At 44.5% G+C, this 17,264-nt stretch overlaps 1 protein-coding gene across 1 annotated transcript in view; it reads left to right on the top strand.

Annotated features, from left to right (window-relative positions):
- CDHR3 (cadherin related family member 3) overlaps window positions 1–17,005 on the top strand; it is an 83,734-nt gene extending 66,729 nt beyond the window's left edge. Inside the window, exons 18-21 of the mRNA XM_050926221.1 lie at window positions 3,180–3,228; window positions 7,808–7,908; window positions 9,134–9,182; window positions 15,636–17,005. Coding sequence (XP_050782178.1) covers window positions 3,180–3,228; window positions 7,808–7,908; window positions 9,134–9,182; window positions 15,636–16,024 — 588 coding nt within the window. The 3' untranslated portion in view covers window positions 16,025–17,005. The remainder of the gene's footprint in view (window positions 1–3,179; window positions 3,229–7,807; window positions 7,909–9,133; window positions 9,183–15,635) is intronic.
- The last annotated feature ends 259 nt before the right edge of the window (window positions 17,006–17,264 follow it).

Genomic DNA, 17,264 nt, shown 5'->3' on the forward strand with positions numbered 1-17,264 from the left:
ACATCTGTTAGTCTTTAAGGTGCCACGGGACTCATAGTTGTTTTATATTAGATCCTGGTCCCACAGATCTTACTCAGCCAATGAGAATCTGGTCTAAACAAAGACTGTAGGATTATTACTAATATAACAGTAACACTCAGATTCCAACTCAGACTGGTGCCCTGTTGTGTTAGGTGCTGTCCATATATAAGTGACAATCCCTGCCCTAAAGAGTTTACAACCTAAAGAGACAAGACGGGCAAAGAGTAGGAAGGGAATCAGAGAGAAGTGATGTGTCCAAGATCACACAGTAGGTCCGTGGTAGAGATGGAAATAGGTGCAGGTCTTCACTCCCAGTCTGGTGACCTGTCTACCTAGCATGAAGCTCCTTATCCACCAACAATGTGCTGAGTGTTTTATAGAGGAGGGGTGAAATCCAGGCTTGATTAAAGTCAATAGCAAAACTCCCATTGACTTCAGTGGGGCCAAGATTTCACCCAAATCCCTGTCTGAAAGGATTTACAATCCAGACAGACACACAAAATACAGTGAGAGTAACAGGATGCAGTGGGAAGCAGCCCATGTTTTCAGGAAATCTGCGTCCATGTCCTCCTCACGCTGCCATCTCTTAGCCAGGTTCTGCACATACTGCAGTATAATGTGCAAGGTGTTTACAATGCTCACAACAGCAGTGGTGAGCTGAGCGGGCTCCATGCTTGCCATGCTACGGCATCTGCATGGGTAACCAAGGAATAAAAACCTATAATGATTGACTGCAATTGCTTTCACGGGAAGGGGTGGGGGAAGACTGATGACATATACCTAAAACCACCTATGACAATGTTTTTGCCCCATCAGGCATTGGGAGCTTAACCCAGAATTCCAGTGGGCAGCGGAGACTGCAGGAACTGTAGGATAGCTTCCCACAGTGCACTGCTCTGTGAGTCGATGCTAGCCACAGTAGTGAGGACGCACTCCGCCAACCTAATGCGCTTAGTGGGGACATACACAATCGATTGTATAAAATTGCTTTCTAAAGATCGACTTCTATAAAATCGACCTAATTTCATAGCGTAGACATACCCTGAGTCTCCTCTCAGTTACACTGCTGCTGGTCAGGAGTAATGCTGTTGAAGTCAATGTATTTACATTGTGTAAAATTGGTTTGAGTGGAGAAATAGGCCTTTTGTTGTTCTCCTTCTGCTTGGTCTTTGGATAATAATCTCCCTTCTGACCCCCACCGCGACTCCACTACTCTTGTGTCTGATATAGGTGGATGGGAAATGTAGTCTGGCTGGGGAGCCCAGTCTATAGAGGTGAATGGAGGCATGATGCACCTGAACTACAACTCCCATGAGGCACCATGGTGGGATTTCTGAATATAACATTTTCAGGTGTTGGCCAAAAACATTTTGATATTTGGGTGGGGGTTTTTTTTGTTTGTTTTTTGTTTTAAGGAAAAGTCAAAATATATTACGGAAACAAAATTTTTCATGAACTGTGTTTGCTTTAGTTGAAACCCAATTTTCCCTTCTAAAACAACAGGGCTTGTTAGGTCTGTAATTTGTTTATGGGGCTTTAGGATAAGGATTTTCAACTGTCTAGCTTGTTACCTTCCTACCTGAGGAAAGGACTATGGTGAAAGGCATTTTGGAAGAATTGTGATTTACAGAGGGATTGGATGAGGAGATGGAAGTGAGGTGAACCAGGTCAGGGTTTTTATTTAGTGACATTGGAAAAACAAAACCAATGTGACCTGTTAAATCTGGCCCAATGTGTGATATTAAACACTGAGAAAGCAGACATTGAAAATAAGGAATCTTCAGCTAGTCAGGCTACACAATGCTGTCATTAGGGCTGGAGGATTCCGGCTCCATCCCCAGACACGTTAACAGACTTTTCCAGTAGCTGTACTGGCTGCGAATGCATCCCAATTCTTCAGGGCAAATTGAACATTAGACACTATTACTTTTAAACCCTGCACTGTAGTTACAAATGTGCACTCACCAGAGGTGCCTTCTCTGCCTTCAGGGTCGGGGATCCTGCCTTGGGAGGGTATTGGCTCCAGGATGATGAAAAGGTCCTGGCTGCTGGGGAGAACGGATTCACCGCTTGTCTGCTGCACATTCTCCTTCTCCTTTTCCTCCTCATTCACAAAATCCTCCTCCGTGTTGCGTGAGACTCCTCCCTTGCAGATGTCCATAGACAGTGGTGGGGTAGTGGTAGGGTCCCCCCTAGAATGCCATGCAGCTGATCATAGAAGCGACATGTATGGGGCTCTGACCCAGAGCGACCATTTGCCTCCTTTGTCTTTCAGTAGGCTTGCCTACTTGACTTTCACGTGGTACTGCTGTTTGTTCCTGTTGTAGCTCTGTCCATCATGCCCTGTGTGATTTTGGCATATATATTAGCATTTCTTTTTTTTTATTGGAATTCTGCCTGCACAGATTCTTCTCCCCATACAGCAATCAGATCCAGTGTCTCCCGTTGGCTCCATGCTCCATGCTGGAGCTTATCTGTGATTCTGGGGGGACTTCATGGTCACCTGTGTTGCTGAGCTCCCCATGCTGACCAAACAGCAAAAAGTTCCTGGGGCTTTTCCTATGTACCAGGCTAGTGCATCGAAGTTCAAAGTGCTGTCCAGAGCGGTCACATTGGAACACTCTCGGATAGCTCCCAGAGGCCAATAACATCGATTTGCGTCCGCACTACCGCAAATTCGACCCAGCAAGGTTGATTTTAGTGCTACTCCCCTCACCAGGGAGGAGTACAGAAGTCAATTTTAATAGCCCTTTAGTTCAATGGAATGGGGCTGCTATAAAATCGATCCAATGCAGCTAAATTCGACCTAATCCTGTAGTGTAGACCAGGGCTCAGGCTCTAATTCTTTTAGTTCTGATCATTCTGATGCAGCAAAATGACATGATTAATTCCAGGGTAATAAAGACTTGTGTACGTCTAACATGATATTTGGAGTCATTTAGTAGGTCCGAGCCTATTAATTCTCCTTTGAACATTTGGTAGCAACACCATAAGCCACAACGGCTTTTGTTGCCAGTTCTGATTAAGCTCACCCTAATGCTATATGTGGGTCATATAAATCTGCTTCAGTCCAGTAGGTAAAAATGTCCAAGTCACTGCTTCTCCTTCTTGTTTAATTATTTCACAGGTTTGATTTCACATTGTCTCTCTCTTCATAGGAAATGACCAAGATAAACACTGTCTTTGATGGAGAAGCCAGAGACCCAGGTAAGGAAAAATTAAAAGTGAATTTAAATGTTTGGCTTGAAATAAACTGGATTGGTTACCTTAACTATGGTTAGATATTTGCATTTCATTTAAGGCTTGTTGTTTCCAAGGAGAATGGGAATTACAATGTTGATAAATGCACAGTAATGCACACTGGAAAATATAAACCCAGCTATTCATATAAAATAATGGGGTCTTCTAAATCAGCTGTTACCACTCAAGAAAGATCTTGGAGTCATTGTGGACAGTTCCTTGAAAACATCTGCTCAATGTGCAGTGGTAATCAATAAAGTTAACAATGTTAGGAGCCATTAAGCAAGGGATAGATAATAAGACAGAAAATATCATAATGCTACTGTGTAAAGCTATGATCCGCTCACACTTTGAATACTAAAAAGCAACAAAGAGTCCTGTGGGACCTTATAGACTAACAGGTTTATTGGAGCATAAGCTCCTGTGGGTGAATACTCACTTTGTCAGATGCATGTAGTGTAAATTTCCAGAGGCAGGTATAAATATGCAGGAAAGAATCAGTCTAGAACCTCGTTATCAGAGGCTACCCCTCTGATACTTGACACCTTGAATACTGTATGCAGTTCTGGTTGCCCCATCTCAAAAAAGTTATATTGGAAAAGTTACAGAAGAGGGCAATAAAAATGATTAGGGGAGTGGAACAGCTTCCATATGAGGAGAGATTAATAAGACTAGGACTGTTCAGTTTGGAAAAGAGATGAATAAGAGGTCTATAAAATCATGGACGGTGTGGAGAAAGTGAATAAGGAAGTGTTATTTCTTCACATAAACACAAGAACAAAGGGTCACCCAATGAAATTAACAGGCAGCAGGTTTAAAACAAACATAAGGAAGAACTTCTTCACACAACACACAGTCAACCTGTGGAACTCATTGCCGGGGGTGTTATAAAGGCCAAAAGTATAACTGGGTTAAAAAATGAATTAGATAAGTTCATACAGGATAGGTCCATCAATGGCTATTACCCAAGATGTTCAGGGATGCAACCCCAGGTGCTGTGACTGTACGACAGGGGGTGGATCACTTGATAAAGTGCCCTGTTCTGTTCACTCCCTCTGAAGCATCTGGCACTGGCACAGTCAGAAGACAGGATACTGGGCTAGATGGACCATTGGTCTTATGTTCACAGGTTATGAAAAATCACACCAATGCCCTAGTAACAATGTAAATGAGCTAAGATATCTAAATATCTTGAAAGCATGTACATTGAATATACAGAGAGAGAATATGCATTATGGGGCAACTCCTGTTCCCCCTGCCAAGGAGTGGCACCAGGTGGAAGGGCTGCAGGAGGGGCAAAGCCCTCCCCCGAGATTTTTACATTTGCTTAAAGTTCCACAGGCGGCAGAGCTGGGGGTGGGAGGGGCAAGGCCTGACCACTTTTAAGCAGTAGTCCTGTAATAAATTGGTACAGCTGCTGCTGGAGTGGTCCAGAAAGTCACTGTGGCTGCCTGGTGGCAACACCACTGAAAATTGACTTGCCCACCCCTCTATACAGATGGAGGGGTGGCTGGACCAAATGGTGTTGCTATCTGGTGTATGGGGAGTGTGTTCCTGTAAGCAGAGCACAGGAGAGTGCGCTGAGAACCTGACTCTTAGTGGCACCATCTTGTGCACTGTGTGGATAAGGGAGAGGGGAGGCTCTTAGCCTGAGAGAGACCTGGGAAGCCCTGCTAGGGATCAGACGAGTGGGGACCAGAACAGAGTCTCTGTCAGGAGGGTGAGGGTGGGGAGACCAGAATTTTCTTCCCTAAATCCCCCCGCCCTCCCTGGAAATATCTGAATTGGTGCCACTTCTGCCAAGCAGGATTATGTGGATTTAGCACAGGAAGCTGGGGGAAAGATTCCTTCCTCCCCTGTGTGTGGGAGGTGTAGGAGGACTGCTCCATGACTGCGACTGTAGTGCTAGGGCTGCAGGAATCCCTGTGGCAGTTGTACCCCTCCCCCACATTCAGGGGGCGGGCCAGTGGATTACGAGTAGATGTATTGACGCCACCTCCAAAATCTGCACAGGGAAGCACAGCAGAGGTCAATGGGTCTCACTCCTGCACAACCGTTGAGAGCCCACCAAAGCAGGCAAAGCAGTGGGTCTGAAATGTACCCAGAGGAGTGCACACTAGTGATTAGGCACCTATAAGAGCAACTTCCAATTGTTCCCCTGCAGAAGAGCATGCATGTTGTCATGGACTGCTAAACCCTATTATACTACTCAGCCATTAGGTGGCGTCATGTGTAACATCCCTTATCTGAGCTTGTAGTAACTATAGCCAGCACTGCATTAAAGGATCTTATGGAGGATGCCTCTCATGTGTCCAGGGCCGGCTCCAATGCTTTTCCCACCCCTAGCAGCAGAAAGAAAAATAAAGACGTGATTGGCGACACTTCGGCGGCAGCTCTACCACCGCCGCTTTCCTCTTCGGTGGCAATTCAGTGGCGGGTCCTTCCCTCTGAGAGGGACTGAAGGACCTGCTGCCGAAGAGCCGGAGGTGTCACCCCTTCCCATTGGCTGCCCCAAGCCCCTGCTTGGTGCGCTGGTTCCTGGAGCTGGCCCTGCATGTGTCTGTCTGGGGTGGAAGTTCAATAGACAGTCCATATCTGCTACAAGAGCCTGACCTGCTTGTAGCAGCCCTGCAACCTATTGTGCACAAATACATGACATGTCCTTTCCTGACTGCCTTAGCTCTAAAGCAACAAGGTGGTTGAAGTAATATCTTTTACTGGACCAACTTCTTTGGTGAGAGACACAAGCTTTCAAGCTACACAGAGCTCTGCCTCTTCCCAAGTAGCTCAAAAGCTTGTCTCTCTCACGAACAGAAATTGGTCCAATAAAAAATATGACCTCACCCATCTTGCCTTTGTAATATCTTGGGACTGACACAGCTCTGAGAACAACGTCTACAAACATTGGATCTAAAGGTGACGAATACAAAGATGTTTGGGCTCAGGCTCTAGCTACAGAGTTCAGAGGATCTGAAATGCACCACAGTGTGATGACATTTGTGCTATGCCATGACTTAAGCGTTATGCTGCAGTACAATGTTGCAGGGGCAGCAGAGATGTGTGTGCACCCTAGAAGCGCATTCCTGCAGCCTTGAGGAGGTTGGCTGTGTATGGGGACATTAGTATCTCAGAAGAGTTCTGGGAAGTCATCTTCTCATGTGTGCTGGTGAGAATGAGACCTGCCATGCAGACTGGGGTTATTCTCAGAGTGAGTGCTCTTTTGGGATGAATTAGCACATCCTGGGAACAGTGCCACAACATCCCACCTGCAAGACTTGGATTCATAAGTGCTCAGTTCAGCAGACTCAAGAGGAGCTGGGTAAGGTGTCCTTCAAACTCCACTGGTGCAATAATTAAACCTTGCATGATACCCCATCCACATTTTCAGGCTATCACCTCAGCACCTTTTGTGCTGGTAACTACATCTAGGGCTATTAGACATTCCCTATTCTTTTCTATTCTAAAGTGCCTAATCTGCAAGTAGCCATACAAATCATGTGAGGAGAGATCCAAATTTTATCTTTAATTGCCCAAATGACACTAATGTGTCAGGATCCATTAATCCTGATACTAACTATAGCATAGAACCACCACTTCTCTCGCCAATCCTTACAAGTCTTTTTGTCTCACAATACCTGGTAAAAATAATGTTTATTTAACTATAGGCAATGCCTCTAGTTCCCCATGTCCCGTGTCCATTTAACAAGCAAGGAGTAATTTAGACAATAAGGTAATTACACTGGACACAGGAAATTGGTCTACAGATCTCTGGAGAGTAAATGAGCTGAAGTAGTGGATGCCTGTTTCCAGTGTACAAAGGAAGAGTTGCTATTAAAGTCTACAAAAGGCTAGAAGTACTTTCGAAAAAAGCACTATTGCACAGTGCACAAAAGTACCAGAGATTTGAGACTGCAGGATCTGTACCTATGAATTCCCCCCAGCACTTTGGGGATACCTGATCTCTGAACCTGGGGTCAACTTGGACCAACTAACCTGAGTTTAAAGGTGTTAAATTATGTCTACAATAGATGCCATGTGGTGTTTCAAATTGTTTTTTCAAATAGTTAGCTACTTCGAGGTAGCAAACCTATCACACACAGAGTCTTTCCTAGTCTAGACAATAGTGTGTTTTAGGGCTGGTCTACACTACATCATTATACCAGGATATCTACATCAGTTGGGGGGGGGGGGCGGGATTTTTTTAAACCAATAAACTACTACAAACCCTAGTGTGGACACAGCTATAACCTTGTAAAGGTGCCTTGTACTGGTAGAGCTTACTCATCTTCGTGAGCCAGATAATCACTTCCACCCCTCTATAACTGAATCCACAGTAGAGGAGTTTTGCTGCTTTACTAGACCTGTATAGTTAAAATAGAAAATCTAGGACTTAGATGAAGAAGTTGGGCTTGCCAAACTGACCAGAGCTGCCAGACCTTTTGATGAGATTTACTCCTTGCTAATTGACACACTGAGGGGAACTTCCTCCCATTGGTCTGCTAAAAGGAGAAATAGTTTAACTGTTTGTGTTTTCCCCCCTACTCAGTCACTGGCAAAATGTATGAATACAATTCAAAATCTGGGGCCCGAAGATGGAAAGATACAAAGGAATCAATGGAGCCAGGAATAAAGGATCCACTTGCACAGGTAATTTCAACTGCCCCAGCAAACAGCAGTGAAGGGAAAGACAGAACAGGGACTGCAAGCAAGCAAGAAGCTGGAACAACTGGCAGAGAGCTGGCAGCAGAGAATAACATGGCAGCAAAGCCCTCAAAAGGGAAGGCAGAAACTTCTAGCCAGGATAGCTTGAAATTACACAAGCCAAAAGATGGAGCTGGGGGCAGGGGATCATCCTCACCAGGCAGGTCACCAGTGCCCTCTCCCAAAATATACCCTCCGTTACAGCCAAAACCAGCCTCAAAGAATGTGGTGTGAAGCTTTTGGGAGCCATCCCAACTGTGTGCTCCGTGGGAAAACCTTCACCCCAGCACTACAATATTAACAGATTCCACAGACAAGAGGGGTTTGTGCTTCTTACTCAATACCTTTCTTAGTGTGAGGGAAAAAGGACAGTACGATGTAAATTACACCCAAATGTAGAGCCACGTTCTCCCTGAGCCTGTGTGGATGCATGAACTCGGGGGAAGGAGCTTCTCCATTCCCCTGTGTGTCACTCCACATAGGACCAAACCATAAATGCAATCCTCATGCTCCCCACAACACGACTGTTGGCTAATGCAGCTAGAAGCATGAGCCACCCCATCAGGGTGGGCGGGAGGTGAGCCCCTGGCCACAGAAAGGATACACGCTACACATCTGTAAATAGCATTGGCATGTTGTAGGTATAGATAGGTGTGTGTGTGTGTGTGTGTGTGTGTGTGCGCGCGCGCGCACTCATGCTCTCTCTCTCTCCAGGAAGCGTCATGCCTCCATTCTGCATCAACATGGGCCAGAACTGAAAGGCAGAATTGCACCCTTTGGTTGCATGAAAATAATGGGGAGAGGGGTTTGTAAATGTGAACAAGGGTTTTCACAGTTTTTATGAATTAGAATGGAAACAAGTGTGTATCTTGATCTGAACTTTGCTCTGCCATAAGGAATTCCCAAACCCCTTCTCTACTGGAAATGCCCCTCTTGTGATTATTTTGGGAGTCATTTAGCATGTCAGAACCGATTAATTCTCCTTTGAACATTTGGTAGCAACACCATAATCCACAATGGCTTTTGTTGCCAGTTCTGATTAGACTCACCCTAATGCAACATGCGGTTATACAAATCTGCTTCAATCCATGTAGGTAAAAATGTTCAAATCACTGCTCCTCCTCCTCGAATTATTTTACAGGCTGATTTCACATTGTGTGTCTCCTCATAGGAAATGACCAAGATAAACGCTGTCTTTGATGGAGAAGCCAGAGATCCAGGTAAACAAAAATTGAGAGTAAATTTAAATGTTTGGCTTGAAATAAGGTAACTAATCCAGTTTAACCCTGGTTAGATATTCACATTTCATATTTACGGCTTCTTGTTTCCAAGGAGAATGGGAGTTACATTTCAAGTCAATGCTGATAAATGCATAGTAATGCACATTGGAAAATATACACCCGGCTATACATATAAAAGATGGGGTCTTCTAAATTAGCTGTTCCACTCAAGAAAGATCTTGATGTCATTGTAGATAGTTCTCTGGAAACATCTGCTCAATGAGTAGTGGTAGTCAATAAAGCTAACAATGTTAGGAGCCATTAATAAAGGATACATAATAAGACAGAAAATATAATGCTACTACGTAAATATATGGCATGCCCATACCTTGAATACTGTATACAGTTTTGGTCGCCCCGTCTCAAAAAAGATATAGTGGAATTGGAAAAGTTACAAAGAAAGGCAATAAAAATGATTAGGGAAATGGAACAGCTTCCATATGAGGAGAGATTAATAAGACTGGAACTTTTCAGTTTGGAAAAGAGATGAATAAGGAGCGATATGATACAGGTCTATAAAATCATGCAAGCTATGGAGAAAGTGAATACGGAAATATTATTTCTTCACATAAAGAAGAACAAAGGGTCACCCAATGAAATTAATAGGCAGCAGGTTTAAAACAAACATAAGGAAGAACTTCACACAGCACACAGTCAACCTGTGGAACTCATTGCCAGGGGTGTTATAAAGGCCAAAAGTATAACTGGGTTAAAAACTGAATTAGGTAAGTTCATACAGGATAGGTCCATCAATGGCTATTACCCAAGATGTTCAGGGATACAACCTCAGGTGCAGGGTATCCTAAGCCTGCAAGTGTCAGAAGCTGGGACTGGGCGACAGGGGTTGGATCACACAATAAAGTGCCCTGTTCTGTTCACTCCCTCTGAAGCATCTGGCACTGGCACAGTCAGAAGACAGGATACTGGGCTAGATGGACCATTGGTCTTATGTTCACAGGTTATGAAAATCACGCCAATGCCCTAGTAACATTTGTAAATGAGCCAAGATATCTAAATATCTTGAAAGCATGTACACTTTATGGGGCAACTCCTGTTCCTCCTGCCAAGCAGTGGCACCAGGTGGCAGGGCTGCAGGAGGGGCAAAGCCCTCCCCCAAGATTTTTACATTTGTTTAAAGTTCTACAGGTGGCAGAGCTGGGGATGGGAGAGGGAAGGCCTGACCACTTTTAAGCAGTAGTCCTGTAATAAATCGGTACAGCTGCTGCTGGAGGGGTCCAGAGAGTCACTGTGGCTGCATGGTGGCAACACCACTGAAAATTGACCTGCCCACCCTTCTATACAGATGGAGGGGTGGCTGGACCAAATGCTGTTGGTACGTGGTATATGGGGAGTGTGTTCCTGTAAGCAGAGCACAGGGGAGTGCGCTGAGAACTTGACTCCTAGTGGCACCATCTTATGCACTATGTGGATAAGATCGAGGGGAGGCTCTTAGCCTGAGAGAGAAGGGGATCAGACGAGTGGGGACCAGAACAGAGAGTCTCTGTGAGGAGGGTGAGAGTGGGGAGACCAGAATTCCCACCCCCCAAGCCTTTCCCCCTGGAAATATCTGAATTGGTGCCACTTCTGCCAAACAGGAATACATGGACTTAGCACAGGGAGTGGGGAGGAAAGAATCCCCTCCTTTCCCCTCCCCATGTGTGTGGAGGGGTAGCAGGACTGCTCCATGACTGTGATTGTAGTTGCACCGCTCCCCCACATTCAGGAGGCGGGCTAGTGGATTAGGAGTAGATGTATTGATGCCACCTCCAAAATCTGCACAGGGGAGCACAGCAGGGGTCAATGGGTCTCACTCCTGCACAGCTGCTGTGAGCCCACCTTCATCTCATGCAGCAGAAATGCACTGGTGCCGTTGCATCCAGGGACTACCGACTGTATAAAACAGGAGAACCTATGGGTCAGGCTGCTTCTCAGAAACAGTAGAACAGATAAGAAGACTGAAAGAATTGAGGCAAAAGCTAGATGCAACAGGATGAGTCAAAAGCTGTAGCACTGATCTTCCTAAACGAGTGGCCATTGTGAGGTCTATACCTTAATGCCCAGAAAGGCTGGAAAAATGTGCACCAATTGGATAAAGTCCAGAGGAGGCAACAAAAATGTTTAATGGCCTAGAAAACATGACTTATAATGAAAGATTGAAAAAACTGGATTTGTTTAGCCTGGAGAATAGAGGACTGAGCCTGGACATAATAGTCTTCAAGTATGTAAAAGGTTGCCATAAAGAGGAGTATAATAAATTGTTCTCCTTATCCACTGAGGACAGAATAAGCAGCAATGAGCTTAAATTGCAACAAGGGAGATTTAGGTTAGACATTAGGAAAACCTTCCTGTCAGGGTAGTTAGGCACTGGAACAAATTACCTAGGAAGGTTATGGAAGCTCCAGGGCCGGATTAACTTTTTGTGGGCCTGGTGCCAAATGTATTTGTGGGCCCCCCTGGGGAGTAAAGGAGCCAGGGGCAAGAGCATAGCAGGCAGGGTGGATTTGATGTAAATCGTGATTTAAATCACCAGTCAGGGAGACTCAATGTAATCATGGTTTTCTACATAAAAGTGCATTCTTGTTGGTTGTTTGTTATAACCTTGATACATATTCTTCACAACTCAGAGATAGATGTAGGTTTCATTTTTAGAAGGTACACACTATACATTTTTAAACAATGATTTATTTTGAAAAGTTTTCAGATTAGTTTTACAGCTATATCAGAAAATGAATGATTATTTGGTTATTTAATTTACCAAAGGTAATTGAAACAGATATTTATGAAGTCATTGGGAGGTGAACTATCTCCAATTCAACAGGTTAATCATTAATATTTGGAGGATCTTCTTGTCATGCTGTATTAGGAGGAGAACATCACCAAACAGACATTTAAATGTTTTATTTATTTAACGAAAACAACAACGTTAAGTATTCTGGATTTTTTTCTTCAACAGCAAACAATATTTTAACAAAAAAAGCAAACGTCCCTCGCTTCTCACATTTATCTCAGGACTTCTCCTTGTCCAGATCTATTCTGCCCCCAACAATCTTCTGTTCATTGAACTTTTTGAAACTTTGCACTTTTAGAGAGAGGTAAGGGATTGACTCTGTGTACACAAATTTGCAGAGGGACAATAAAGTTGAGGTCTGTTATTTCTCACCTCTACATATTTATTTATTTATTTAAAAACATTTTTGCTGTTAACAAGCATGTTACCTCTGGAGACACAAATCCAGTTTGAGAACTGCAAAACTAAGCACCGCTGGTAGTATCTTCTAGACTGAGCACTGAGTCCCATTGGGTAGATAGAAAGATTAACCTAAATAATCTATACAGAAGTCTGTGGAACCCCATAGGATTGGGTCCCTAATCCATGAATTATTGGAATTCATTTACAAAACCTTTCTTAAACATTACATGAATATATTGTGTCATACTATAGAATTAGAATTTATAATCCCTGTTTCATGATAAGCTATAATGTATCTTAAATTAAAACTACCTTTAGATGGATTTTTTTGATAAAATGCTTTTTGAGGAAAAACCTGATTTAAATTTTAAAAAAAAGATCAGATTTTTTGATTAAAAAAAATAATAATTGATTTTTATCCACTGACAGCGGGGCAGGGTGTGGGGGGGGAAGACTGGTCCCCAGCTGGTGCGAGGCAGGAGCCAGGGGCAAGATGAGCAGAGTGGGGCATTGAGGGAGGATTAGTCCTTGCTGACTGGAGCAAGGCTGGGACCGGGGGCAAAAGCACAGCAGGGCAGGAGCTAGAGTTGGTCCCTGGAGCAAGGGAGGGGCTGGAGGTAAACTGCAAGCGCAGCAGGGCTGGGGAGTGGGTAAACAGGACCCCCCCCCCTGCCCACAGAGAGCAGGTACCTACCTCCTCCCTGTTTCTAGCCCATTCTTTAATCTCTCTCTGCACAGAGCTGCCCCTCCTCCAGTGTGATGAAGTTGGAATGTTCTTAATGTTTTCTCTGAATACTGTGTGGGTGCCTAAGTTTCCCCTATGCACTTCTTAAGTATCTAGGTGGTGGGATAAGGGTGTGTGATTGTTGCAGAGCCCTAGACAGGTGTGATGCTGTCTGCACAGAGAATGGCTGACAGGGGTGCAGGGTCTGGCCAGAAGTTAGGGTGAAGGAGGGGGCTCAGGTTTGGGGCAGGAGGTTGGGGTGTAGAGCGTTTACCTGGGGCAGCTCCTGTTTGGTGCAAGGGGTGCATATGGGAATGTGGGGGGGTGCAGGAGTCAGGGCAGGGGGCTGGGGGTGCTCCCAGCCCCCTTCCCTGAGTGGCTTAAGGCAGGGGGTTGGAAGGGGTATGCCTTGATTCCAACCCCTTCCCCAAGGCCCCATCCCTGCCTCTTCTCTGCCTCCTCCCCAGAGCAGCAAGTGCACTGCAGCCCCGCTCCTCCCCTTCCCTCGCACTAGCAAACAGCTGTTTGACAGTGGGGGAAGCGCTGGGAGGGGGAGGGGCAGGAACGTGGGCACACTGGGGAAGAGGCAGAGTCTGCCCTGCAGCATGGGCTGGCAGGACCAAGCTTCTGACCACTGCCCCTGCATGGTGGGGGGGAGGAGAAAAGCCGGCCAGGCCAGGGCCTCTTTGGAGCTTTGGCCCGGCGCCATGGTAAACCCGGTACTGGAATCTCCACCTGTGACATACCAGGGTACAATCCAGACTAATGAGCAGCTGTATCACCCCTGCCCGGCAACCTTGGATGCCTTACACTGCCTTGCTGAAGTAGCTCCCACCTGGGCCACTCACAAACAGCCTTCCAGCATGCAAGCCACACCCAGAGTGTCTACATGTACCTGCAGCCTGCCAGACACACTTGGGTTACACTCTGGCTTTCCCCAGCTTTGGTTATACTGTGCGGTACCCCCAATATACTCCCAATCTTAGGTTTCCCCCCAGAAATGTATGCCCTATATTGCCCATCCCTCTCCTGGACAATGAAAGTTATATTAAGTTTGTTATTTCTTTAAAAGGAATTTAGACACACCCCAAATGGAGTTTCCCGGACACTTCAGTTTAAAACACACTGAATTAGATAAAATAATAATAGAAGTTTATTAACTACAAAAGATTTTGAGTACAAGTAACAAGGCACAAAAGTAAAAAATAATAATGATAAAATGCTACTGATGCCTAACTTAAACTATGTTAAATTCAAAGTAAAAAGTTTTCTCACCACATGCTTTCAGCAGTCTTGCTGATCAAACTTCTTAGGTCCGGTTCCCTTTTCCTAGTGCTCAATGAATGCTTCTTTTGTTACTTCAGGTACCATGTATGCGATGGGCAGGAACAGAGAGGGGTGCCTTAGGGTGTTTGTCCTTCCTTTTTATAGTTTCAGTCCTCTTTCTGAAAAACATTTCCAGACGGGCATCAGGTTTAGGAAGTTGAATAAGCTATACTAGTATTAAACACTTTTGTAAGGTTATAGCTGTGTCCACACTAGGGCTTGTAGTAGTTTATTGGTTTAAAATAAAACAAACAAACAAAAACACATCAAATCCCACACCCTTAACTGATGTACATATCCTGGTATAACGATGTAGTGTAGACCAGCCCTAAAACATACTATCGTCTAGACTAGGAAAGACTGTGTGTGATAGTTAGCTGCTTTAAGATAGCAAACCTATTTGAAAAAACAAATTTGAAATGCCACATGGCATCTATTGTAGACATCGTTTAATACCTTTAAACTTAGGTTAGTGGGTCCAAGTTGACCCCAGGCTCAGAGATCAGGTATCCCCAAAATCTGGGCTAGTCACTGAATTATAATTTGCCTAGAATGCTTTTTCCCTGACAGATTCTCTATACTGCAGTGAAAGAGAATGGAACAATGTGATCTCTCTGTTTACATGCTGGGGGGAACTCATAGTTCCAGATCCTGCAGTCTCAAATCTCTGGTACTTTTGTGCACTGTGCAATAGTGCTTTGTTAGAAAGTACTTCTAGCCCTCTGTAGACTTTAACAGTGACTCTTCCCTTGTACACTGGAAACAGGCATCCACTACTTCAGCTCATTTACTCTCCACAGATCTGTAGAGAAATTTCCTGGTGTCCAGTGTAATTACCATATTGTCTAAATTACTCCTTACTTGTTAAGTGGACAGGGGACCAGGGGAAAAGAGGCATTGCCTATAATTACACTTCTGCACCTCTATAACTGAATCCACAGTAGAGGAGTTTTGCTGCTTTACTAGACCTGTATAGTTAAAATAGAAAATCTAGGACTTAGATGAAGAAGTTGGGCTTGCCAAACTGACCAGAGCTGCCAGACCTTTTGATGAGATTTACTCCTTGCTAATTGACACACTGAGGGGAACTTCCTCCCATTGGTTTGCTAAAAGGAGAAATAGTTTAACTGTTTGTGTTTTCCCCCCTACCCAGTCACTGGCAAAATGTATGAATACAATTCAAAATCTGGGGCCCGAAGATGGAAAGATACAAAGGAATCAATGGAGCCAGGAATAAAGGATCCGCTTGCACAGGTAATTTCAACTGCCCCAGCAAACAGCAGTGAAGGGAAAGACAGAACAGGGACTGCAAGCAAGCAAGAAGCTGGAACAACTGGCAGAGAGCTGGCAGCAGAGAATAACATGGCAGCAAAGCCCTCAGAAGGGAAGGCAGAAACTTCTAGCCAGGATAGCCTGAAATTACACAAGCCAAAAGATGGAGCTGGGGGCAGGGGATCATCCTCACCAGGCAGGTCACCAGTGCCATCTCCCAAAATATACCCTCAGTTACAGCCAAAACCAGCCTCAAAGAATGTAGTGTGAAGCTTTTGGGAGCCATCCCAAAACCTTCACCCTGTCACTAGAACATTAACAGATTCCACAGACAAGAGGGGCTTGTGCTTCTTACTCAACACCTTTCTTAGTGTGTGGGATGTGGTGAATGGACAGAACGATGTAAATTACACCCAAATGTAGGGCCATGTTGTCCCTGCGCCTGTGTGGATGCATGAACTTGGGGAAGGAGGGAAGGGTACAATGAGCTTCTCCATTCCCCTGTGTGTCACTCCACATAGGACCAAACCATAAATGCAATCCTCATGCTCCCCATAACACAAAAACTGTTGGCTAATGCAGCTAGAAGCATGAGCCACCCCAGCAGGGTGGGCGGGAGGTGAGGCCATGGCCATCTTAGAACATGTTCTTAGGGCATGTAGCCGCTGGCACACTGAGTGTGTGCGTGTATGCGAGTGTGTGACCCACACACCTCCTGGGTGTGATAATCTGTCCCATCTAGTGGTACCATGACCACTTAGAGAGAGAGAGATTAATGAGTCTATTCTCCAGCCTTAGCTAAGGGGCATATGGCTTTTAGCTCATGCATTTAGCGCAAGAGGTCCCCCGTTCAATCCTGTCCACCAACAACAGTGGTCTGTTGGTGTTACATGCATGTATGAGAGAGAGATTCAGAAAGTGTTGTGTCTCTATTCTGCCTCACCGTGTGCCAGTACCTGAAAGGCAGAATTGCACCCAGAATTGCATTAAAATGATGGGGGGTTGGGGATGTAAATGTGAACAAGGGTTGTCACAAGTTTTTATGAATTAAAGTGGAAACAAGTTTGTGTCTGAACTTCCCTCTGCCATGGCGGAGGAGTCCCAAACACCACAGCTGCGAGCTCATCCAAAAATGCCAGAAAAGCACAAAATGAAGCTGACTTAAAAAAAAAAAAAAAAAAAGGAAACTGAACAAGTTTGTTTCATTGTCCAAACTGAGTGAGTGGCTAAAAGAAAATCATCATCATAAAGTTAGAATTTACACATTCAGTTTAAATAGTCTAGTATTTTGTTGGTAAGAGCTAAGTGCTTTTCACACAGGATTTTTATCTGTACCCCATCCTTTGTGACTTAGAAATGAATATGTTTTGAAAATATTTTTGAATGGAAAAATCTCTAGCTTCTTTTGTTGTATTAGGTCCTCCTGTTACAGTTCATAGTTTATTTTGCTTTTGTAACTTTATTACTGTTCAGTTTCATCATGTTCTGTGCTTTTTGTATTTTGCAAAAT

The sequence above is a fragment of the Gopherus flavomarginatus genome, chromosome 1 (genome assembly GCF_025201925.1).
Source record: "Gopherus flavomarginatus isolate rGopFla2 chromosome 1, rGopFla2.mat.asm, whole genome shotgun sequence".
In the NCBI taxonomy this organism is placed as follows: domain Eukaryota; kingdom Metazoa; phylum Chordata; order Testudines; family Testudinidae; genus Gopherus; species Gopherus flavomarginatus.